Raw genomic sequence first — 27,011 nt, 5'->3', positions numbered from 1 at the left:
TCGCCAATATATAGAAGGCTGCATCGGGAGCACCGGACGCAGTATATGTATATGTATATTATAGTGAGGGAGGAAGTGTAAGGGTATGTGTAGCACTTGTTCTGCTTACAAGGATAAGTGCCAGGAGGGAGATCGGTGGGGAGGGATTGGGGGGGGGGGACGAATGGACAAGGGAGTTACGTAGGGAGTGATCCCTGTGGAAAGCAGAGGTGGTGGGGGGGAGGGAAAGATGTGCTTAGTGGTGGGATCCCGTTGGAGGTGGCGGAAATTACGGAGAATTATATGTTGGACCTGGAGGCTGGTGGAGTGGTAGGTGAGGACCAGGGGAACCCTATCCCTCGTGGGGTGGCGGGAGGATGGGGTGACAGCAGATGCGCCTGAAATGGGAGCGATGCATTTGAGAGCAGAGTTGATGGTGGAGGAAGGGAAGCCCCTTTCTTTAAAAAAGGACAACTCCTTCGTCCTGGAATGAAAAGCCTCACCCTGACAGCAGATGGGGCGGAGTCGGAGGAATTGCGAGAAGCGGATGGCATAGCCATAGGTCTCATATAGATTCGGGAACAGTTATCACCCTTCAACCATCAGGCTTCTGAACCAGCTTAGGTAACTTAACTCACCTCAACACTGAGGTGATTCCACAACCTACGGACTCACTTTCAAGGACTTTCCCGCTCATGATCGCGGTATTATTTATTTATTTTGTCTTCTTCTGCACATTGGCTGTTTATCAGTCTTTGTGTGTAGCTTTTCATTGAGTCAATTGTAATTCTTCATTCCTGCAAATGCCTGCTGCAAGAATATGAATTTCAGGCTAGTAATGACATACAGCATAAATACTTTGATAATAAATTTACTTTGAACTTTGACATTCGAACCCTCTCTAAAACCTGAACATCCTTCTCTTAATGGAGCAAACAGAATCATACTACAAGTGCAACCTAACCACGGTTTTATATAACCACGACCTGATTTCTTGAGCTATATTATTGCCTGTGTACGAGTAACCTGTTCACAACCATCCTTCAAGTGTGCATCTGGCTGAGTGAAAGTGGGAAATTGGGTAGGCGATTATGCCAGACCTAATTAACACCTTTCATTTGCAAGTGACTGTCTGCAGATGAGGCGAGGGCAAAACATAAAATGTAATAAAAAGATGAAATGCAAATCAATTTCAAAAAAGAATGTAAAAATAATTGATAAAGAATGTCAAAGATTATTCTTTTTACAAATATTTTAAGGGAAATGGGCTTGTAGTCAACGGTTTGTACATCAGGACGTTCGGGATGCCCTCGGTTACAAAGTTCAGTTCCAGCGACCATTGGAAATATTGAAAGGGCATAACTGAATTAAAGCCTCGGGAAATGAAAGTTGCCATTTGGATTGAGATCAGGAGACATTTCATCACCCGCGGAGTTCTTGCGCCACAGAAACCAATGGGAGACCAAGTCATTTAACATCTTCAACGCGATGGAAATAGTCCTCAGTGCAAGACTCATCAAGGCAATTAGGAAGAAAGTATGGGTTCGGAAGTAATGCAAGATCACAATGCGACAGGGCCAAGTTTCTCACTCTTGACCATTTCCATGTATTCCATGAAGACCCCGAGGCAGGAGCTCGATTAAAGCTTTGGTCAATTCATTCTATTTGTTGCCTGTTTTTTAAAGTAGTTTTTCGTTTTAACTGACAAATTCCTCTTTGGTTTACGCATGGACATAACTTGTAAACACAAAAAGCTTTACTTGAAGAGAAACTCGTATCAAAGCTCGCCTCAGGGCAGGACGGCGAGCTCCCCTGAGTTCCCAGCGCTTTGGGCGCGGCGGCTGGCGGGGGCGCGCGGGAGCAGCAACAGCGGCGCGCTTCAGTTGCACTCGCTGCCCGGGGCTGGTGGCTCCTCCGGGGCCGTGTCTCTGCTCGCAGGACGGGTGTCTGTTGGCCGGGGGCTCGTTCCAAGTGTGGCCGCTGTCGTTGCCCGCGGGCATGGCTTCCCGGTTCGACTACATCGCTCCTTGGTGGACTTACTGGTTGCACAACTTCCCGCACGTTAACCTCCGCTTCCAGCCCGTGGACAACACCTTCAGCCCGCAGGATGTAAACTATCAGCAGGTCAGCAGGGGCTCCCGGCCGCTTCCCACTCACCGCTAGCCCTCCTGAGCCCCTTTCCACTCCTTACGCTTCAACCGAGCCTCCTCCTCTCTCTAACCCCTCTCTACTATTCAGCTGAGCCGCTCTGTCCCATCCAGTGCAACCACTCGTGTCCACTTAACTCCATCAGCCTGCACCCCTTCCACACGACGCACCCTCCGTCCCATCTGAGCCTCTCCAATTGTCCCCTTCCCCTTCCCCACCTTTTTTCCCTGCATGCTGCCTAAACTCTCTTTCTCCAAGCTCCACTTGCCCCGAATACTTGAACTGCCAAACTAACTAAGCTCCTTCCCCTTAGCATGCTTCAATTTCCTGCCGGTTTCTGCCCCAGCTCCTTTTCAGTCGTGCACCTTGATCTTACTTTCCTTGCCTGGTCTTGCAGTTGACTTGCTCCTCTCAACCCCACTTTGGGGTTCTTTGTTTCACCTTCAGCCACCCCAGACAAGAGTTGTATTTCCGCTCTGGACCCGCAACTGTGTTCTGTCTGTAAAGCGCACGTCTTTGTTCTGAAGGGCTTCTGTGCAACTTTCACTGTGCTTGCCAGGTTCCTAAACAGCTCTTTCAACGTGGTACAAGTCAAAATGTTGAATTTAAATAATAGAAACAAATGGAAGAGTTTGCCCCCTTAACAGCGGTAACAATGTGAGCCTGTTTCATTAAATCTTAATTCCATGTTGTCTTGCTGAAGCAGATGTGTGATGAATAGTTGATAGAAAGCCAGGAAGATAAGGAAATCTCAGACTCGATGCACAGCACAGAATTAACCTATGCATCCACTTGAAATAAGCCATTTGGTCTTGGCTTCAGACAAAGATTCTGGTGGCCAGTCTGGTTCCCAGTGTAGTGATTTTGATGTAAATATTGAATCCTTGCCTGAACTTTCAAGTTGTTTACAAAAAGTCTGATAAAATTAAATGTGTTGTGACCAAAACTATTATGATAGCTATTTTAACTGTTCCTGTTCAAGGAGACTAATGTAAAGACTTAAATATATTGCAGTACTCTTTTAAAATTGACAACTAAGCAATGCGGAGCGACAATATTCGCCCCAGAGCGTGACAGGTTTGGGACATCCTTGTGAATGAAGAAATCGCAGTCTTGCTGGTTTACCTCTGTTGGCCACTTCACAGTTGCAGTCCTCATGGAGTCCAGGAACTTGATGCAATTTCCCAGCATTTGCTCATGGGAATTGACTCTCAGATCAAGTGCCAGGTTAAATGAGTTCACAGTATCTGGCCGCGATTCTGAGAGCGCATTGACTTGGATAGCAAACGTAGAGTTGCTGAGGATCAAGAGGCTAAATTAAATATTTTTGTTTATTATGTTTTATTGTTTAAGTGAGTTAATTTATGTATTTAAATTTGGTGTAACATAACTGGTTTTGCGTTACTGAATGTCTCATTCAGAAGCATTGAAGGGACTTTGACAGAAAAGACTGCAGATGCTGGAATCTGGAGCAAGAATCAATCTGTAGGAAGAACTCAGTAGAACGTGCATGAGGCAGGGTTTCGACTCAAAACGTCAACCTCTGTCCTGCAGATGCTGCTTGAGCTGCAGCGTTCCTCCTCCAGATTGATCGTTGACAGATGGTAAAGCTGGAGTGGGATTTTGTTCTCTAAAATCTTTCATGTACTAAAGGCACGGACTAAAAGGGCCGAGATGGCCTGTTTCCGTGCTGTAATTGTTAATATGGGTTGTTCCAGCCTATCCACATCACCTGCTAAGATGGCCCTGATGACGCCCAAGGCTTGGCTTCAGGATGGTCTCAGCTATCAGAATTGATCTTTTAGAGAGAAAGAGCTGATTGGTTTTAGATGCTGGGGAATAAAGGTGTTAAACAGCTGATAAGCTTTGCCTATTGTTGTAGCATATCAGATTATTGAAGCCACCATGTTTAAAAGACAACATGTTGAAAACGTGATGCAAATTAACACTATACCCACCCCCATGTCTGAAGAATGCTTCATGATGTCAATACAGTACTGTGAATAATTTTAAATTTCCATTTGTAACTGATTAAGTCACCAGAGAGTTACTGAAGCTGGTGATATCAAACTCTTGAATCAACAAAGCAGATCTTCAGTAGAAAATCTTGTTCTAAATCAGAATATGTTATTACCACTGACCTACTGCATGTGGTGAAATTCGTTTTGTGGCAGCAGTACAGTGTAATACATTAAAATTACTAAGTTACAGTGGTAAATATATAAAAAAAATTAGTGCAATAAGAGAGCAAAAAATTGATAGTGTTCATGGTCCATTCAGAAATCTGATGGTGAAAGGGAGGAAGTTGTTCCTAAAACGTAGAGTGTGTGTGCGTTTTCAGGCTCCTGTACCCCTTCCCTGATTGTAGCAGCACGAAAAGGGCATAACTTCGATGGTGAAGGTCCTTAATAATGGAGGCCACCTTCTTGAGGCATCGCCTGTTGAAGACGTCCTCAATGCTGGGGAGGCTAGTGCCTGTGGTGGAACTGACTGAGTTTACAAAACTCTGCAGCTTTTTCCGATCCTGTGCATTGGCACCACCATAGCAGTCGGAGTGCTCTCCAAGATACGCCTGTAGAAATTCACTAGTCTTTGGTGACGTATCAAATCTCCTCAAACTCCTAATGAAATATTGTCACTGCATTCCTTCTGTGTAATTGCATCAATATGCTGGGCCCAGAGATGTTGACACCCAGGGACTAGAAACTGCTCACCCTTTCCACTGATGGGCCCTCAGTGTGTTCTTTGTCTTCCCCTTCGTGAAGTCCACGATCCCTATTCTCCTCCCCGACACAAAATTTTATACTCTTTAAACACAAATTCTACAATAAGGATTAACTATGGTTTCAATGGTTAGATTACCCACTTCATTTCTTCTGTGTTCCTTTTCACACCTTGTGGTGCATCAGGCAGTATTTTGCCATTTCTGTAGCATTTGACTGTTTTTGCTCACGCTCAACCCAGCGCGGATGGAAAGTGTGGGTTCGAACTCGGGACCATTCACCTCAAAGTCCAGTGCTGGTGCCACTGCACCATCAGCTGGCTATAGTAGTTTCAATCTTGGAGAAATCCAGCAAGAGGAATTGCTGGTGAGGTGAGGACTGATGTAAAGCCTTTCATTGTGGGTGGTCTTGGGTGATTGATCTTAAGATGACTTTTAAAAAGCACTGAAGAAAGAATACATCTCTTGGCCATCAGTATGTTGTTTGTTGTAGCGTGGATGAAATCACTGGCGAGACAGAGTCACTGGTAGATACAAAGCAGCTTCTTTATTCAAACACAACAAGGTACAGCAGGCATCATACGAATGGAGACGCTTTCGGTAGAAAAGTCTGCTAGACCAATGTGGGCTCGATATTTATATGCTAAACACAAAAGCAATCGCTACTTAAAAAGTTATAGACAATGCTTCCTTTTGAAGCTACATACAAACATCACACCTTCTGACTTCATCCTTTCCTTCCGACGCCAACATGTCTGGGTTGGTATCCACAGCCTTTAGGAATGCAAGTTAAATCCACAATACATTTATTTGGCATTTTACATGCTAACAAAGAAGACAAATAATATTTATAAAGTATAGATAATACTGTCTTTGAAACTACAGCATCTGGTCAAACTACGGTGCCAGAAGCATCTGGTATTCACACCTCTTTAGGAAGCACATTGTTGTGGACTCAATCCACAGTACTTTGTCAAATGGCCATCAAACTTTACAACTCCTCCCTTGGAGGGTCAGACACCCTGAGCCAATAGGCTGGTCCTGGATTTATTTCCTGGCATAATTTACATATTACTATTTAATTATTTATGGTGCAACTGTAACGAAAACGAATTTCCCCCGGGATCAATAAAGTATGACTATGAGAAGTCTGGTGGCCAAAGTCATTTAAGTGTAAACAAATCATCTACCCAAAAAACTCCTCTAACATCAATATGTTGTTTGGTGCTTTCTCCATTCATTGTCTGCACTTTGGGCCTGGATTTTTGTCTCCAGATACCACTGAAGCTGTGAAGTTTCCAATAACAGAATGGTTTGCAGTTGATTAGGTTCTTTAAACTCCTGATCATTGTCATGGGATGGGTCCTGGAATTTTGCTTTGATGGAGGAGTCAAGAGTATGTTTACAGTTCCCGATACAGCAGATGTCATGCAGGCCAGAGCCTCTGAACACTCTGTGGCTCCTGTAGGCTGGAAGTTAACTGGTTGTCTCAGAAGAGCTGTTGTTGTGAGATCCTTGGAAGTTTTGACATTGGCAGGTCTTCTGTTGTTCAGTTTCTAGTGCCACCTTGATGGGGCTAACAGAGGAAATTACGCAGTAGTCAGTTGAGCAATCGCTGGTGCCCATTCTGGTGTTGTCCTTGAATGATAAATTAAATCCAATAGGTGTCTGTGCTTGTGCTGGGGATGTTGCCATGATGGCATGTGTTGTTCCCTCTGATTAAACATTTTGTTATAAAAAGGCTGTTTCCCATGTAATTTGTCAAGGGCAGAAACAGACTTCCAAATCAGGCAGTCTGCTGTGGGAGGAGAGTACCCTCTGTTCTGAGGAAGAGATTCAAGGGTGTGCTTAAGTTTCTTTGATGAAATACAACATCCCCACTGGCTCTTGAGAATCTCTGGTCCATGACCATTCAACATGGAGACGGATTATTCAGGATGATGTTGAGACCCTCGAGGTCATCTATCAGGAGCCGACCGAAGCCTTGCATAGGCAATGGAAGTAGCACAACACCACAGAGACTACTCACCCACCTGCCCCATCTGTGAGAGAGAATGCAGTTCCTGCATTGAACTCGTTGTCCATTACACAACAGTGAAGTCATCTTTCATCCTGAGAGACTGCTTTTGAAATAGAACCGCAAAATCATGGATGAAGTCAATAGGTTGTGCAGCATCTGTGGAAGGCAATGAACAGTCGATGTTTGGGGCCGATGAAGACCTGAAGAGCCATCTCAACCAGAAACATTGGCTGTTTATTCCCCTCCATAGACGCTGTCTGACTTGCTGAGTTCCTCCGGCACTTTGTGTGCGTTGCTCAGTATTTCCAGCATCTGCAGAATCTCGTATAACAGCAAAATCATCTTTGGTATCATCTGACTTTGGCTGTAAAAATTGATATTCATCTTCAAAAATGCCCTTTGCAATAACTTTACAAGCTTGATTCCAAAGAAACAATTTTTCTAGTTTTGCATATGGCCTGAGTTAATGATTCATTAGCTATATTTTGTTTGATAAAATGATGTGTGGCTTTGTTTGCTGAGATTTTTATATAGTGTCAACAGTAGTTAGAGTAATGATGTATGTTTGTCAATTTTGATAAGAATATCTATTTTGATATGATTGAACAGAGAGGCTAAGGTTTCCTTAACATAATTTATATTAAATTTATATTGTATATTGTGATATGTGCCATTAATTGTGTTGTGATATACATCCTGTTCAATGTTGAAAACATATTCCAGTATTAAAGGAAATAATCCAGTTACTGAGAGAGGCTTTACCATTCTCATCAATAAGTTTAAAGGACCAGGTGATGCTGACAGAGGTGCTAAAAACAAGAGAAAATCTGCACATGCTGGAAATCAAAGTTATGCACACAAAATGCTGGAGGAACTCAGCAGGCCGGGCTACATCTATGGAAAAGAGTAAAGGGTTGACGTTTCGGGCTGAGACCCCATCAGGTCCTGATGAAGGGTCTCGGCTGGAAGCGTCGGCTGTTTACTCTTCTGACAATAGTGCATTCAGTTCATTGAGTGAGTTGCTGGCAGGGTGGCATCTTCAGAAATTGTTCAACTTGGAACAGAATGTCATGGAACAAAATTTAAATGGAATAGGCTATGTTGTTCATTATATGATCATTTAAAAAAGAGTTTATAATTGGTGAAGTGAACATCTGCAAGATTGTGCGCTGTTAGGGCGTTGACATATGATTGAACATAATGTGTCTTAGGAGTTCAGTACAATAAGAGCAGACTTATTGGATTTTTTCTATTGATTGTTGAGGAGACATGAGAGAGCAGATGCTACGACATTGTCTCTGTTTTGGGAGAGTCAACTTCATCATGATTGTGAAACCTTGGAAGTTTCTATCTTAGAGTGCTGTCCAAACTAAGTCATTAACTGTAATCAAGGCCAAGTTAGTTTTCCTGGAATATGTGCTTGCTTCAGTTAATGTACTGTATGATCAGCCAGGGCAGGGGTGGACTTGGGTTGGTGTGGTGTTCTGGAAATGAAACGATCAATACTGTACTGTATTCATAATTATGCTCTACTGTCAAGAAACTTTCCTTGCAGCAGGTGAACAGGCTATTTTTGATTTGGTCACGTGCAATAATTTAGAATTCTCAATAAAGTGTACTGTACTGAGAAAGACTTTCCTGTAATGAAGTTACAAGTGAAGTTACAAAACATATAAAATTGAATACAGAGGCAAACAGTGTTGCAAGGATTAGAGATAGCCTAGAAGATTGGATTTTGTTTGGGAAATAAGTAATGGATTAAGGAAGAGAAAATTGAGAGATACAGGCAATGCAGGTGTGGGCAGGGAGAGGGGAATCATGGTGGGGGGAAGGGAACAGGGAGCAGGAAGCACCAGAGACATTATGCAATGATCAGTTAACCAATTGTTTCGAATCAAATGTCCTTGCCTGGTGTCTGCACCCTGTTCCAGCCCCACCCCGGCACTCCCCCTCTGTCACCTGTCCAACACCCCTCCCGTGTCGCTCCACCCTCACTTTCTCAACATCCTTTGCTCCTGCCAGGTTTTCAAACTTGCTCTCTGCTCCATGTTTACAGATACAGTACTGTGCCAAAAGTCTTAGGCACCCTAGCTATATATATGTGTGCCTAAGACTTCTGCGCAGTACTGTATATAGAATTTGAAGTATTGTAGCTAAGATTCGCTAAAGCACAAAGGATGGGAATTAATGATCAAAAATGAGAAAATTCCAGAGATTTTTTTCTCACAACGGAAGACACTGAAAGAAGGGTCTTGTCCTGAGACCTTGACTGTTCAGTCTACTGTATAGATGCTTCCTGACCCACTGAGCTCCTCCAGTATCTCGTCTGAGCACTAAATCCATCCAAATAATAGAAAATCTAGAGGCAAAAGAGAGGGAGAACCTATACTTATTACTACAGAAAAGTTATGAAGCAAAACACAAGACCAATATCTGACAGGGAACATGTATCACAGGATCTGTGCAGTTAGTGGAATCATTAGGCATGATTTACGTAAGTTCCCAAGATTGTGACCATATGAAAATAGAAGCCAGAATATCACAAATGAGAGAAAATCTACATCTGCTGGAAATCCAGAGCGACACACACAAAATGCTGGCAGAACTCAGCAGGTCAGGCAGTATCTATGGAAAAGAGTAAAAGTTGACATTTTGGGCCAAGACCCTTCGTCAGGACTGGAAGGGAAGAGAGGAAGTCAGTAGCAGGTGGAGGGAGAGGAGGAAGAAGTACAAGGTGGTAGGTGACAGGTGAAATCAGGAGAGGAGGAGGAAGTGAAGTAAAGAGCTGGGAAGTTGTTTGGTGAAAGATAAAGGGCGGGAGAAGAGGTAATCTGAAAGGAGAGGACAGAAGACCATGGAAGAAAGGGAAGGGGGAGGAGCACTAGAGGGAGGTGATGGGCAGGTAAGGAGATTAGCTAAGAGAGGGAAACAGGAATGGGGAATGGTGAAAAAGTGAGGGCAGTTCCTGGAAGTTTGAGAATTTGATGTTCATGCTGTCAGGTTGGAGACTACCCAGGCAGAATATGAGGTGTTGCTCCTCCAACCTGAGTGTGGCCTCCAGGAGACCACGGATTGACATGGCGGAATGGGAAGTAGAATTGAAATGGGTGGCCACCGGGAAATTCCGCTTTTTGTGGTAGACGGAGTGAAGCAGTCTCCCAATTTATGTTGTGTTTCACCAATATACAGGAGGCCACACTGGGAGCACTGGATGACCCGAGCACAGGGGTCCCCAACCATTCTTGCACCGCGGACCGGTTTAATATTGACAATATTCTTGGGGACTGGGGGGGTGGGGGAGGGTGTTCAAGTAGGGTTAAACTCACCTCAACATGGTTTTTACAGTTCGGGTTGCCAACTTTCTCACTCCCAAATAAGGGACAAAAGTAGCAGTCAAATCCCGGGACACTTTACCCCAAGAAAGACTACCATGACCATGAGGCCTTGCGCGGACACATGTGTGCACATGCGTGTTCGTGGTGATTTTTCCCCCCTCAATTCGGTTTTGCCTTCATCTTCCCGACTACACTGTACATACATTATTTCTACTTTATATAGGCTGTGTATTTATCATATCACTCCTGCTTTTACTATATGTTAGTGTTATTTATTTTAGGTTTTATGTGTTATTTGGTATTTTTTGGGTCTGGGAATGCTCAAAAATTTTCCCACATAAATTAATGGTAATTGCTTCATCGCTTCACGCCATTTCGGCACGAAAGGTGTCATAGGAACACTCTACCTTAGCGGGGGAAATACGGGACAAGGGCGGTCCCGTATGGGACAAACCAGTTTAGCCCAATATACAGGCTGTCCCGGCAAATATGGGACAGTTGGCAACCCTATGTTCAAGTTCAACAGTGCGTGACAGGGAATGAGGAAAGATGCAGCTGACTCATATCGTTTCCTCACGGCCCAGTGGTTGAGGACCGCTGCCCTAGCAGACTTGCAGGTAGAGTGTCGCATCATCTGGAAGGACTGTTTGAATCCCTGATCGGTAGTGAGGCAGGATGAGTAAGGTCAGCTGTGTCACTTGTTCTGCTTGCAAGAGTAAGTACCAGGAGGGGGGATCAGCAGGGGGGAATGAGTGGACAAAGGGAGTCATGTAGAGAGCGATCCCAGTGGAAAATGGGGCAGAGGGAAAGACGTGTTTGGTGGTGGAATCCTGTTGTAGATGTGGATGTTACGAAGAATTATGTGCTGAATGTGAGTCTAGTGGGGTGGTAGGTGAGAACAAGAGGAACCTTATCCCTAGTGTGGCAGTAGGAGGATGGGGTGAGGGCAGACGTATGCGAAATAGAAGGGAAGAGGGTGAGGGCAGCGTTGATGGTGAAGGAAGGGAAGCCCCTTTCTTTGTAGAAGGAGGACATCTCATTAGTTCCTGAATGAAAAGGATGTGGTGGAGACGGAGGAACCGGGAGAAGAGGTTGGCAATTTTACAAGTGACAGGGTGGGAAGAGGTATAGTTTGGACAACTATGAGAGTCAGTGAGTTTATAATAGATAGCAGTAGATAGACTGTCTCCATAGATGGAGACAAAGAGATTGAGAAAGGGGAGGGAGGGAGGAGCAAGAGTATGATAGGTCTTCAAACCTGTCCTGTGGGTCACTGTAATCATGTCTGATTTACCACATACCCATAGAGCTTTGACCATTTAGTAATGAGATGACTTAGCAATAGTGTAACCTTTTTGGAGTTTGTACCTTTGAGGAACATAATTGCTGAGCTCTGAGTACGTACAAGAATGAAATTGATATAATTTTGTTCATTAGTTGAATTGGAGAATATGGTTATCAAATGCCAATGTGGATTTGAAGTGTAGGATCATGGTCATTTTGAATGAAATAGGAGGCAAACGAGGCTGTATCCTATTTCTTGCATTCCATTACAAGATCCTGAAGATGCAGAGTTGGGGCAGGATTTTCTGGGCATTGTTAGATATCTTAATATCGGACATTTGCTTTTGAACTCTGATTATGTTTGTATCCTTGATTGAGTTAGAAGCTTTAAAATGGGCTTTTATATAGGAGGTTAAGTTTGTATCTGCTGCATGACTCGAAGTCTTGTGATATTTTAGTCTCTGCTAGTTTATGACTTAATCTTTCGTAAGTGGTGCTCCTGTGGTTGAAATGAACTTTGTACATTTTAAAAGTGGCTGGAAGGATTGAAACTTCTGCTCCAAATTCATTTCGGCTCAAAACACAAAAAGCCTTCTGTATTTTTATTTACAATTCCTGTAAGTTCCTTTTGTTGAAAAGCCTGTACAAAGTTAAATGGACTTAAATTAAATCTTTAATATATGATTTACCCTGATTGCGCTTTTCCCCCCAACACAGTTTTATTGAGAATAACAACAATGGATTTTTTTTAAGAAGAATGATCGTTGTGCAAACAGGAGCTAGGGGAAAGGCAGTCATGATTGATCCTGTTTTGAAAACACTTCATGATATTACCTCATATTTTGAAATGACCAGAATTCTGGCACTCCTCAGTATAAATTTCAGTGCTCCTATGCAAATGGAATGGCTCAAACCTAACTGGTTGCACTTGGGTTAATCTTGCTCTGATTTCTCAGTAACTGAGCTTGGGGACATTTTCTAGGATTCTGTGCAAGTCAACACCCTGCATAAGACCAATACTCTCAATATTCTTTTTTACTTATTATTATTTGATTTTTTTTTTGCATTTGCAAAATTTGTCTTTTGCACATTGGTTGTTTGTTCATCTTTAACCATGTAACAATTACAGCACGGATGTATGTAGTTTTTCATTGATTCCATTTTATTTTATATCTTCCTTGAATGCCTACAGAAAAATGAATCTCAGTAGTATATGGTGACATATATGTACTTTGATAAGAAATTCACTTTAAATTTTGCATATGTAAGCTTGGATTTTTAAAAATCAACCATTACATTTATGTATTCAAGTGGTAATTAATATGTTAAATCGAATGGAATAAATATTTTAAAATCATTTATGAATATCAATTTGAATCCATTTCAGAAGTACTGAAAATGATGGTTTTAACCACCGCCAAAGCTGGGATTGGGGCTTTGCCAGTCGCCAAAGTATTTCAGAATATTTAGTAGGGGCAGCATACTCTGATCCTCTCGCGTCACTTGGTCAGAACATCATGCCACCACAGAATCCCACCATGTGACTCTGGAATTGTCTAGAAAAACAAGAATAGCCTTCACATTACAGTAAATGTTTGTTCACGAGAACTTTGGCCCGTAACCTGGGTCAAAGTCTGTTGGCATGCTGGGAAAATTGCCTCAGATGACCAGAATGAAAAGAATTAAAGTCAGAGTATTGCAGTACTATAGCATGGCAACAGACTCTTTGTCCCTACTTGGCTGTGCTGGCTAAGATGTCTTTCTCGATAAGTCTCATTTGCATGCATCCCTCTAAACCTTCACTATCCACGTAATATATGTTGTAACTGAGTTAACTGTCTGGACACGCCCCTCTGCTGACTGCCCCTGTGGCTCCTCCCACAGAGTCCTGTATAAAGATGTTTCGCCTTACCCGTCCCCCTCAGTCCGGAGGCAGACACTCACCGTGGAGGTCGTATTGTACAGCGAATAAACGCCTTTCAGTATTTTACCAAACCTCAGTCTTTTGGAGTTATTGAAGGTGCTTCAATTTTATTCACTGTACAATACGACCTCCACGGTGAGTGTCTGCTCCCGGACTGAGGAGGAGGGGCAAGGCGAAACACCTTTATACAGGACTCTGTGGGAGGAGCCACAGGGGCAGTCAGCAGAGGGGCGTGTCCAGACAGTTAACCCAGTTACAACATATACATATGGTTTACCACATTCACCCCTCCTTTTTTTAAAAAGAGTCCCATGGGGTGAAGTGACTGACAATATTTACAACAAGTATATTTACAGGTTAAGTCTATCAGGCGGTCGAGTCCGTCGCTGTGATCTACGTAGCACCAGTGGTGATTGCGTCATCGATGGCGGTTGTGCTGGCTCTGGCCTTTCTTGAGGTGCCAGCACGTTAGGCATTGTTAATCCCTTGTGCGTGTGCGTCGCGCCCGGTATGGGAGAGTCGTGTGGTGTCTGGGTGGGGTTTGGAGTGCGCGGTGTCTCGTGGGTACATACATCGGTGGGTACGGGGTCAATAGTCACCACGGAGTGTTCAGGGTAGGGGCCCGGTGCTCCTGTGGGCGCAGATGGAGACCGTGTCCTCCCGTCCATCAGGTAAAACCACGTAGGCATACTGAGGGTTCGCATGAAGTAAGTGAACCCTCTCGACCATCGGGGAGTATTTATTGCTCCTCGCATGTTTCCGGAGCGGCACTGGCCCTGGGGATGTCAGCCAAGTTGGCAGGGTGGTTCCAGTGGTCAACTTTCTGGGAAAAGAAAAGAGCCGCTCATGAGGGATGGCATTGGTGGCTGTGCATTTTCCCCTTTGCCATCCCCTGCCCCGACACCACTACCACTTCAGTTATAAAAGCCCTGCGCAAGCTCTTCACTCTGTTCGGATACCCATGCTGTATCCACAGTGACAGAGGGTCCTCGTTTATGTGACGAGCTGCGCCAATATCTACTGGCTAGGGAAACTGCAACTAGTAGGACCATGAGCTATAATCCCCGGGGGAATGGACAGGTAGAGAAGGAGAATGGCACGGTGTGGAAAGCCACACTCTTAGCCCTCAGGTCAGCCGGTCTCCCGCTGGCAGGAGGTCCTTCCCGAGGCACTCCACTCCATCCGCTCCCTGTTATGCACGGCCACCAATGCCACCCCTCATGAGCGACTCTTCTCTTTTCCCAGAAAGTCAACCACTGGGACCACCCTACCAACTTGGCTGACGTCCCCGGGGCCAGTGCTGCTCCGGAAACATGCGAGGAGCAATAAATACTCCCCGATGGTCAAGAGGGTTCACTTACTTCATGCGAACCCTCAGTATCCCTACGTGGTTTTACCTGATGGGCGGGAGGACACCGTCTCCATCCGCGACCTGGCGCCCGCAGGAGCACCGGGCCCCTACCCTGAACACTCCGTGGTGACCATTGACCCCGTACCCACCGATGTATGTACCCACGAGACACCGCGCACTCCAAACCCTACCCAGACACCACACGACTCTCCCATACCGGGTACGACGCACACGCACGAGGGATTAACAACACCTAACATGCTGGCACCTCAAGTCAGGCCGGAGCCAGCACAACCGCCATCGCCGGCGCTACGTAGATCACAGCGACGGACTCGACCGCCTGATAGACTTAACCTGTAAATATACTTCTTGTAAATATTGCCAGTCACTTCACCCCGCGGGACTCTTTTTTAAACAAAAAGGAGGGGTGAATGTGGTAAACCATATATATATGTTGTAACTGGGTTAACTGTCTGGACACACTCCTCTGCTGACTGCCCCTGTGGCTCCTCCCACAAAGTCCTGTATAAAGGTGTTTCGCCTTTCCCCTCCCCCTCAGTCCGGGGGCAGACACTCACCATGGAGGTCATATTGTACAGTGAATAAAAGCCTTTCGGTATTTTACCAAACCTCAGTCTTTTGGAGTTATTGAAGGTGCTTCACTGACCAAATATCTTTTAAACATGGTTGTTATTGTTCCTTAAAACAGTAATGATAACACTTCAGAAATACTTGAGGTAACAGTGGTGTTTTGAATTAAATTGACTTTATTACTTATACCCTTCATATACATGAGTAAAAATCTTTGCGTTATGTCTCCGTTCAAATGTGCAATTATAGTAATATGATAAATATTATGTACAACAAGATAGTCAGTATAACATAGAAATACTGTTGCATCAGCATGAATTAAGCAGTCTGATGGCCTGGTGGAAGAAGATCTCCCGGAGACTGCTGGTTCTGGCTTTTATGCTGCGGTACTGTTTCCCGGATGGTAGCAGCTGGAACAGTTTGTGGTTGGGGTGACTTGGGTCTCCAATGATCCCTCGGGCCCTTTTTACACACCTGTCTTTGTAAATGTCCTGAATAGCGGGAAGTTCACATCTACAGATGTGCTGGGCTGCAGAGTCCTGCGATTGGGGGAAGTACAGTTCCCATACCAGGCAGTGATGTAACCAGTCAGGATGCTCTCAATTGTGCCCTTATAGAAAGTTCTTAGGATTTGGACTACTTCAATTTTCTGAGGTGAAAGAGGCACTTTTGTGCCTTTTTCACCTCACAACTGATATGTACAGGCCACGTGTTCCTTAGTGATGTTGATGCCGAGGAACTTAAAGCTGTCCACCTCTCAACCCCAGATCCATTGATGTCTATAGGGGTTAGCCTGTCTCCATTCTTCCTGTAGTCTACAGCCAGCTCCTTTGTTTTTGTGACACTGTCTGTAGGCTGCCTCATTATTGTTTGAGATTAGGCCAATCAGTGTAGTGTCGTCAGCAAATTTAATTAGCAGGTTGGAGCTGTGGCTGGCAACACAGTCATGGGTATACAGGGAGTAAAGGAGGGGACTTAGGACACAGCTCTGAGGGGTTCCTGTGTTGAGAGTCAGAGGGGTGGAGGTGAGGGAACCCACTCTTACCACCTGCCGGCGATCTGACAGGAAGTCCAGGATCCAGCTGCACAAGGCTGAGGTCTCTGAGCTTCTTGTCGACGCTGGAGGGAATTATGGTGTTGAATGCTGAACTGTAATCCAAGAACAGCATTCTTACATAAGCATTCCTCTTCTCCAGATGTGTAAGGATGGTGTTTAGAGCTGTGGCTATTATGTTGTCTGTCGATCGGTTGTGTCGGTAAGCGAATTGTAGGGGGTCCAGTGAGGGTGTGGTAGCATGCTGCAGATGTAGTGCTTGACCAGCCTCTCAAAGCATTTGCTTATTATTGAGGTGAGTGCGACAGGACGCCAGTCATTCAGGCATATTACCTTGGTCTTTAGAGGTACAGGGACAATGGTGGATTTTTTTGAAGCATGAGGGCACTCTGCACTGGGCATCCACAATTATAAAAGTCCATAAATTACATTTATGTGAGGACTTTATTAATTCTGTGATGTCACAGCAAAGTTCATCGTTAATAAACTTTTGCAGTGTTGTTGTTATTGTTTTATAGAGAAAATGCAGCAGTGAATTTTGCAGTTTGCATCCACATGCAGGAACGAAGTAAGTTACCCATTTCCTTTTTATCAAATTGTATTGTTGAGTCCTTCACAGACAGGGTGGTATCTCACCAAAAAGGCGGCATTTCCATACCTTCCATCCTCAATACTGCACTAAATCTGCTGAGTCTGTGTGCTAAAGTTTCTTGAGAGACAGTGGACTTCTTATTATGAGATGAGGGTGTTGCTGGCAAATAAAGGCAGGGAATATGATTGACAAAAGACATTATGGAGTTCATAATGTAACCATTTTCAGTTAAGTAAGTCAGTTGATTTTGTGCACTTTGTTAGTGACTTCTGAAAATGGAATATTGACAACGATGGAAAATGCCAATTGAAATTGTTTCAGTAGAAGATGATGAATGGATCTGATGTATAACTAACGTGTCATGCGATTCGGATATATGTGTGCTGAGCTAATGCTTGAGTCTGTACTACATTGCCACGTGTGGTCTTGAGAGCAGATGGCTTCTGGTTTCTTCATCATAGAAAGGCAGGAAAATGGATCAGAATACTTTCAGAATCAGGTTTATTATCACTGGCATGTGTCATGAAATTTGTTAATTTATCAGCAGCAGCTCAATGCAATACAGAATATAGAAGAAGAAAAAAATGAATAAGTAGATCAATTACAGTATACAATAATTGAATAGATTAAAAATCGTGCAAAAAACAGAAATAATATATATTAAAAAGTGAGGTAGTGTTCACAGTTTCAATGTCCAGTGAGCGGAAGAAGCCGTTCATGAATCGCTGAGTGTGTGCCTTCAGGCTTCTGTATCTCCTAACTGATGTTAACAGTGAGAAAAAGGCATGCCCTGGGTGCTGGAGGTCCTTAATAATGGATGCTGCCTTTCTGAACCAGCGCCGACAAAATTTACAACCCTCTGCAGCTTCTTTCAGTTCTGTGCAGTAGCTCCCCCTCCCCCCCATACCAGACAGTATGCATCATTCTGTTAGCAGTAAAGTAGAATCATTGTGTTCAGTCCTCAATTCAGCTCAATAGGTTTCATACACTGGGCATTATGTTATAGCTTTACTAAGCAACATTGAGGAAATCTATCATAAAAGTGATGTGACCTCCAACTATGTTATGAGTGATTCAAATGTATTCTCTTCTATAACTTATAATGCTAAATTCACTTGATTTCTCAAAATCAGAATCATGTTTATTAACATTGACTCTTATGAGATGAAATTGGTTGTTTTGCAGAAGTAGTACAGTGCAAAGATGTTAAAAATTATTACAAATTACAAGATAAATAGTGCAAACTAAATGGAATAACAAGGTAGTATTCCTGGGTTGTTCAGATTAATGGCGGGGGGGGGGGGGAAGCTGTTCCTAAATCATTGAGTTGGGACTTCAGGCTCCTGTACCATCTCCCAGATGGTGGTGACAAGAAGAGGGTATGTCCCAGATGCTGAGGGCCCTTGCTGATAGATGCTGCCTCTTGGGGATGTTTTCTGGTGGGGAGAGTTGTGTCCATGATGGCGCTGGCTGAGTCTGTAATCCTCCTCTTCTCCTAGAACTCATGTTCTCAATACAGTTTTTATTTGCACAGTTTGTCTTCTAATGCATGCCGTTTATCAGTATTTGTCTGTTTATGTATAGATTTTATAGAATGATCTTTTTCCTGTAAATGTCTGCAAGAAAATGAATCTCAAGGTAGTACCTGGTAATGTATACTATCACATCCCTGCAGGCAGCCCAAGTGTTACGCCTGCCCGTTTACCTCCTCTCTCTCCTCCATTCAGGGCCCCAAACAGTTCTCCCAGGTGAGGCAACACTTCACCTGCGAGTCTGCTGGGGTCATCTTTTGTGTCCATTGCAGCCCCTCCTCTTCATTGGTGAGACCAGTCGTAAACTTGGTGCAGCTTTGCTGAACACCTCCGCTCCACCTGCCAATAGTGGAACTTCCCTGTGGCCAAGTATTTTAACTAGCATTCCCGTTCCCATTCTGACATGTCAGCCCGTGGCCTCCTCTTGTGCCAAGACGAGGCTAATCTCAGGGTGGAGGAACAGCGCCTTATATTCCATCTGGGTAGCCTCCAACCTGATGACATGAATGTCAATTTCTCCTTCTGGTAAAAAGTATTCTTCCTTCCCCCTTTCCTCCTCTTCTATTCCCCATTCTGGCCTTTTACTTCTCCTCACCTGCCAACCACTTCTCCCTGGGTTCCTGCTCCTCCTCTTTCTCCTATGGTCCATGCTCCTCTCTTATCAGATTCCTCCTTCTCCAGCTCTTTACGTATCCCACACACCTGGCTTCACCTATCACCTTCTAACTGGCCTCCTTCCCTTTCCTCACCCCCCCCCACCTTTTATACTTCCCCCTTCCATTTCAGTCCTGAAGAAGGGTCTCAGCCTGAATCATTTGGTAATATACATACTTTTACTTTTAACGCTCTGCAGCCTTTAACAATACTGTGCATTGGAGGCTCTGTACCAGGAAATGGTACAACCAGTCAGAATTCTCTCCACCGTGCATCTGTAGAAATTTGCAAGAGTGATGATAATATGATTAGGAATAGTCAGCATGGCTTTGTCAAAGGCAGGTTGTGTCTTATGAGCCTGGTGGAATTTTTTGAGGATGTGACTAAACACATTGATGAAGGTAGAGCAGCAGATGTAGTATATATGGATTTCAGCAAGGCATTTGATAAGGTACCCCTTACAAGGCTTATTGAGAAAGTAAGGAGGCATGGGATCCAAGGGGACATTGCTTTGTGGATCCAGAACTGGCTTGCCCACAGATGGCAAAGAGTGGTTGTAGACGGGTCATATTCTGCATGGAGGCCGGTGAGCAGTGGTGTGCTTCAGGGATCTGTTCTGGGACCCCTACCCTTTGTGATTTTTATAATGACCTGGATGCTTAAGAAGGATTATTATTTAATTATTTTGTTTATTTAAGTGAAGTTATTGCACACAGATCCCACAGAAACTTGCTTCAGTGTCACATCGTGGACAAATTTTAATTTGAAAACTATTAAAATTAAAACTGCTCAGAAATTCAGAGGAAAAATAATCCTGTTTATTTAATGGGTGATGCTAACACAGGTCAGGATGCTTCTGAGTTTGGAGTTCATTTCTGGCGCTGTTTGTAAGGAGTTTGTGTGTTCTCTCCATGAACCGTGCGAGTTTCCTCCGGGGCTCTGGTTTACTCCCACAGTCCGAAGACATATTGGCAAGACGTGTTGTGTATTTAATATTTCAGTAATGTTTGAGTAATCTTATCAATATAGTGTTGGCTAAGTATTACTGTTTGTTTAAATAATTATGGGTTATATTTAGAAATATGTTAATTGCATACGTCATCATGCTACCATGTGCTATGTATGCGCCTCGCTTAAAGACAAGTTACACCTGTATTTTCAGAAACCCGTGTCTTACTTGCAATTAGTTTAGTGTTTTGCAGTTACAGAACTTTACAAGTAGGTTAATTGGTCATTGTATATTATCCTGTGATTCAGCGAGTATTAGGTTGCTGATTGGTGCAGCATGTTAAGCTGAAAGGGCCACTATATCTGTGATAATTAAATAGTAAAATAATTTCCAATTTACTCTTGATCGTACAAATAAGCAATTAACTGGATTTCTGAATTTTGCAATTTTGGATTTCTGAATTTTGCAAGAAATCAGCAGACCCTCTGTAATGTTACAAAGCTCAAATCCTCAGTACATCATAGCAGGGAGTATTGCAGACATCCCACCCTGCAAAAACTCATTTCAGGGAGGTAGCACCACCAATTTGCGGTAGACTCCCAGAACTTCCAGGAGAGGTGGGATGTCTGCAACAGAGTAGCTCCTTAGCAGCTAGCCAGCTAGTTTAAATAACGTTAGCTATGCTAATAAACGAATGACACCTGTTAAGCTCACCTCAACATGTCTTTTACAGTCTTAACCCACCATGGGCAATAGAAAAATCACTGTTGCAAACAGTGCAGCGAGCAACACTGTCATTATTTTTGACCCCTATTAGGCAGGGGTACAGTTTAGTGTAGTCTGGGGTGATGTACGTTCTATGTTTTCTTTTTATTTGGAACACTCTGCCATGGCGCGCTCTCTCTCTCTCTCTTGCGCTCTCTCTCTTTCATGGTCGCTTGCATGCTCTCTCGTGCTCTCGCTTGCTTTCTCTCGCTCACTTGCTCTCACTTGCTTTCTCTCTCGCGCTCTCTCTCTCTCGTGGTCGCTCTCATGCTCTCTCTTGTTTTCTCTCGCTCGCTTGCTCTCAAAAAATTGGTTTCTGTGATATTGTATGTAATTTGCGGGCATCAGGGAGCCACTATTCATATGCGGGAGACTCCCGGAACTTCCAGGAGAGGTGGGATGTCTGGTATTGGAATGTAAATTAAGTCCATTGTTTTTGTGACATGTTGATGGGCTAATGGATTTTGCACTTTGTAATGATGAGACTCCAGCGTTTGCTGTCAGTGGAACATGAAACTGACAATGATATTCATTGTGATGTAAAGTATCATAATATATATGACCCAGTGAATAGAACTTGATTTCCCTCTTGTCTGAAGCTCTCACTTTGAAATGTACAAAATGTTTTAATGCCCAATAATAAGATTTCAGAGAACAAATTTCTTTCTATCTAGCTATAGTCATAGTTATACTTTATTAATCCCGGGGGAAATTGGTTTTCGTTACAGTTGCGCCATAAATAATAACTAGTAATAGAACCATAAATAGTTAAATAGTTAAATAATTGGTCCTGGCTACAAAATGTCTTGAAGTTTCTTGTAAATGCTTCCCTGGCAGCAACTCGTGTCCATCACCCCTACCGCCATGCAGGGATAGAAGAACACCACCTTCTATGCTTTCCCTGCCAAGTTACCTGCAAGAAAATAAATCTTAAGATAGTATTTGGTGACATATACCCAATTTGACAATAAATTTTACAAGTAGTGACATATACCCAATTTGACAATAAATTTTACAAGTACAAGTTCCTGATTTGGAAATGTATCACCAATTTTTGTTTGTTTATCCTCGTTGTTATATGTTGTGTCATATGACATGAGTGATCGTGGTCTATCCATTGTCCTCAGCAAAATTTTTGACAGAAGTGGTTCACTATTGCTGTCTTCTGGGCAGTATCTTTACAAGACGGGTGACCCACGCCATTATCATTACTCCTCAGAGATTGTCTGGCTGGCGCCACTGGTCACAAAACCAGGATTTGTGATGTGCACCAGCTGCTCTTACGACCATCCACCACCTGCTCCCATGGCTTCACGTGACTCTGACTGGGGGGGGGGTGGCTAATGCAGGCTAGCAGGGAGGAGGAGCTTCTTGTACCTCCTTTAGTAGAGATATACCTCTAGCCCACCGCCCATTTTGTTAATGGATTCAAATTCTGGAACTGCATGTGCAACAACACCGTTCGACCACTTAATGCAGGAGATTAAGCAATTCAGGGTAATGGCTCACTACTTTCTTGGAGGCAAATGGGATGGGGAATAGTGGGAAAGAAAATCCTGATCTGAGAATGAATGAGAAGTAAAATTACTGTTTTGCAATCTCTCTGGCCCCCTAAATATTTTCTTCTATGTGTGGATTGTAATTTCTTCAGATAAATAGTTCAAATTATAACAATTTTCAAGAAGTCATTAAATAGAATATATTTTTAATCTCGTAGTTGTAGTTTTCTTTTAGTTCTTCAAAAAGTACTGAAATGTTTTTTTCCCACGTTTTAACAACTATTTAATGCAGTTGGATGCTCAGCCATTTTAATGTTATCAGTATTAATGGCTGCCAGAGTTCCAATTGAGCTGAAATTAACATAGATAAAGGAAGTCTTTAAAAATACTTAGTGGGTAATTTTCATCCAGATTAGCAGTGATCATTGTGAATGCATTGTTAACGGTTGAATCAAATCGAGTGTTTTTATTCTCCATTAGCTTTGGTGGAGTGGAGGGGAGGATAGATCATATAAAGGTCATTTATCCCTTTGTGAACAGAGTTATCTGTTAATTGGTCTGAATGTGGTTTATTCATGGTGGTAAGGGGGATAGATGTGTCCTTGGGCTAGGGAACTCCAGAACGGGAGAACAAAAGTTTACAGGGTGAACTATGAGCTGTTATGAAAATAATTCATAATATTTGGCTTTCTTTAGTAGATTAGTAACTTTAAAAAGGACAGCTAAGTCATGAGTCTTAAAAAAAGCTATGTTTGAAATGGTGATATCTGTTTAACTGTTTTTGATGCAAAGGGTAGATAAAATAATTCACAATTCCATTTTTTTCCTGGAACTACGCTGGACAAATTCTAATTAAAGATCTTCTTTCTGAAACATTTTTTCAATTTGGGATCAATAGAGTACTTATTATTGTCATTATTATTAACTTTTTTTTCTTTTTCTGTTGGTACTTTTAGTGTTAATTTCAGACTTTCAGCATCTGCAGTTTTTATATTTTCATGTTCTGGGTGGTGCAAGAGTTAATATTGCAAAACTATCTTTCTGTGTCAGGGATGACACATTGCCCAGACTTGTTGCCTACTACTCCAATTCATGTGGGTTTTATTTTCTAGTTGCTGAGGACTGAATGAGAAAAGCCTCAGCACTCAGTTCAGTTCAAGTTTTATATATTGCTCAACCGTACATGAATACAGCTGAGTGAAAGAGTGTTCCACTGGGGCCAAGGTGCAAAACATACACAACACATCACAGCACAGGGCACACACGGCACATTCAAGACAGCAAAATCAAACAAACAGTCAGGCAAACGAAAAGATGTAGCACAACTCCAAGTGATGTATCCCGCAAACTGATGGTGCAATTCTCGGCTGTCTGCAAGCACTCAAAGCAGCCAGTAAGTGAGAATACTCACACACAGTCAAACCAGCCAGTAAGGTAGAATGTTCACACACACCCAAAACAGCCAGTAAGGTAGAATGCTCACACACACCCAAAACAGCCAGTAAGGTAGAATGAACACTAAATCCCAGTAAGCCTCTGGTTTTGTATCTTTCTGTGCCAGCATTTTTTTTTCTCTTTAATATCATTCCAAGTTTCTGCCATGGATTTGGTAGACAATACCTGATTAGTTGTGTCATCAGTAAACACATTGCAGGACAGTGTGTCATCATTACGATGACTGGTTTCAAATATGCTCATAAATACTTGTATTGCTGTACTTGCAGAACCACTTATTACATTTAAAAGGGCCTCTTGGGAAGTTGTGCGGAAGTAACTTTGCAGAGTAATTGAATGGCTTTGTTTTGAATGGGAAATGTGTTATTAGTGTGAACAGTTTGAGCTACCAAGATATCTGCTGTTTTCAATAACCTTGAAATCTACACACTGCAGTTGCCTGTTTTCATGGAGATACTGCACGGAAACAGGCACTTCAGCTTTCCAATACTATGCTCACCTTCAAACACCCATTTTTATACTGATCCTGCCTAGCCCTTTTTCACGTTCTCATCAGCTCCTTACTGATTCTTCTGCTTACGTGCACACTCAAGGGGCGACTTACAGTGGTCAGTTAACCCTCCTGCTCCCTCCTTTTGATGTGGGAAGAAACCAGTGCATGTAAAGGAAACTTAACCAAGGTCCCACGAAGAACATGCGAACTCCACACAGAAAGCACTGGGGGTCAGGATTGAACCTGGGTCACTGGAGTGGTGGGGCAGCAGCTCTAATAGCTGCACTGATGTGCTGATCCTTTTCTAGAATGAATCTAGGCAGTTTCTAGAGTAGGTTACACGGTCGGCACAACATTGTGCGCCGAAGGGCCTGTAATGTGCTGTAAGTTTCTATGTTCCATGTTTAATACACACAAAATGCTGCAGGAATTCAGCGGGTCAGGCACCATTTTGGAAAAGAATGAACTGTTGAAGTTTTGAGTTGAGACCCTTCATTAGGACTGGCAAGGAAGGGGGAAGATGCCGGAATAAGTTGGGGGGGACGGGAAGGAGTACAAGCTAGAAGGTGATAGGTGAAGCCAGATTGGGGGTGTGGTTTCAGGGGGATGAAGTAAGAAGCTGGGAGGTGATAGGTGGAAAAAGCACAGGGCTGGAGAAGGAGGAATCTGATAGGAGGGTGGACCGTGGGAGAAAGGGAAGGAAGAGGAACCAGTTCAATGTGTTCGTCTTTAGCACATTGTTAAAGGAGTACTCCTGCCATTTAATGTGCAGTTCAGGAGAGGTCTGTTTTGTTATTCTGGCTGGTTGAATGTTTACTGGGCCATCCCTCAACAACAGCAAAAAACAAGTCATAAACACAAGAGATTCTGCAGATGCTGGAAATCCAGAGCAGTACCACTCACACAAAATGCTGGAGGAGCTCAGCAGGTCGGGCAGCATCTATGAAAGCGAATAAACAGTCGACATTTTGGGCCGAGTCCTGATGAAGGGTCTCTGCTTGAAGAGTCAACTGTTTATTCATTTCCATAGATGCTGCCGGACCTGCTGCCTTTCCTCAGCATTTTGTGTGTGTTGTAATAACAAAAGAAGTATGTTTTGGATATCTGGAGTTTATGCTAAGAAGCTTTTGGACCAGATACTGGTATTTGAAAGGAGTTCTGCTAGTTGTGATGTTCTTCCTTTTAACGCGGTGGGCTGGTGGCGCAGTGACATCAACGCCGGACTCTGGAACGGAGGTTCCCGGGTTCGAATCCAGTCAGGCCGTTCCCGAGTTCGCTTTCACCCGTGCCGGTTTGAGTGTTGACCTCACAGCTCGACCTCGTAAAATAAAAGAAACATATTGTACTGCGAAATGTCTCTCATTCTGTGCCTTGTAAGGCATGAAAATGCCCGACGCTGGCCTCTCAGGCCTGAGTGGACATTGTCATCATCATCATCATCCTCATCCTCATCCTTTATAAATATGTAATTCTGTAAAGTGCCTGTATGCATTCAAAATGCTAGCCATTAAAACTTTAGTTAATTGTCTATTATGATCTTTGTGTTCAAAAACTTGTGTAAACTGGATGGGGTTGAGTGGGATCAGGGATCAGCCATGAAGCAATGGCGGAGCAGACTTGATGGGCTGAATGGCATAATGCTGTTCCGATGTCTTATGGTGAGAAGAACTAGTTTCCCTCCAAAAGGTGTGCTGTATTGAATAAAGGCTTTTATATCTCTCATTTTCAGCTTCTGTATTGCTCAGTCACAACACTGGGAACAGTAGCATGTGCCAAACAGTGGAATATTTGAACAACACACAGAGAAACTCAACAGGTCAGGTGCCATCTATTGAGGAAAGCAAACAGTTGACGTTTCAGGCCGAGATCCTTCCTCAAGTCTGTTTGGAACAATTGGGATTATAAGCCTGAGTGAATCTATTTTGGAAGGTCCGCAATGGGTGTCTGGTGAAAAGGGAAGGGTATTAGGGAATTTGTGAGTTAGCTGAGAAGAGAGAGAGATTCTCCATGAGTGACTGATAAAGACAGAGATACTTGGACATGTTTGAGAGATGATGATGGCTGTTGTGACTGCTCACCTGCATTACACAGAGGCTACAGCTGAGAGATGTAAGAGGTCTTAATTCTACAGAGCAATTCTGGAAGATCAATTTCTCCTCTGTCCACAGAGGCAGTCAACATACAGACATTAATAAATGATTAACTGATGTTTCAATGGCCATAATTACTACTCTGACATTTTGAATATACATAGGCAACTATTGCAGAATAACACAGTTACAGTGGGAGATCATCCCAAAATCTCTTTGAACACTCAAATACTGGTGTTGGCCTGAGTGCAAATTCCAGACACCCACAATGAGAGATGGTCCCTGAATATACAAACAAAATATTAAAATAACAAAATAAACATACTGAACTGTGTACAACTAACAGAGATATGTCTTTTACAATGTGTTAATACAGAAAATGGTTTCCTGATTATTACAAAGGCAGCATAGTCCAATTTGCAGAACCTTGTTGAATATACAGTACAGGTGTCCACTCCAAGGGGCAGACACCCAAAATATACCCCTTTTGTTACAGCGTTGAGGGATGGCTCCATGAGTATATAACTAACCAGGTTAAGAAAAAACAGTCTGAACTGTGACTTATAAATCAAGG

At 43.2% G+C, this 27,011-nt stretch overlaps 1 protein-coding gene across 2 annotated transcripts in view; it reads left to right on the top strand.

Moving 5' to 3' along the window:
- Positions 1–976: 976 nt before the first annotated feature.
- Positions 977–27,011, top strand: part of ttyh2 (tweety family member 2) — a 120,992-nt gene continuing 94,957 nt past the window's right edge. Inside the window, exon 1 of one of the 2 annotated variants that reach the window (XM_063074446.1) lies at positions 977–2,103. In XM_063074446.1, the coding sequence (XP_062930516.1) occupies positions 1,978–2,103 (126 nt within the window). In that variant the 5' untranslated portion in view covers positions 977–1,977. The remainder of the gene's footprint in view (positions 2,104–27,011) is intronic. The other variant, XM_063074445.1, reaches the window with a different exon arrangement.

Source organism: Mobula hypostoma, chromosome 22 (genome assembly GCF_963921235.1).
Source record: "Mobula hypostoma chromosome 22, sMobHyp1.1, whole genome shotgun sequence".
In the NCBI taxonomy this organism is placed as follows: domain Eukaryota; kingdom Metazoa; phylum Chordata; class Chondrichthyes; order Myliobatiformes; family Myliobatidae; genus Mobula; species Mobula hypostoma.
Note: the sequence above shows the minus strand (reverse complement) of the source record. Positions and strands in the feature narration are given on the sequence as shown.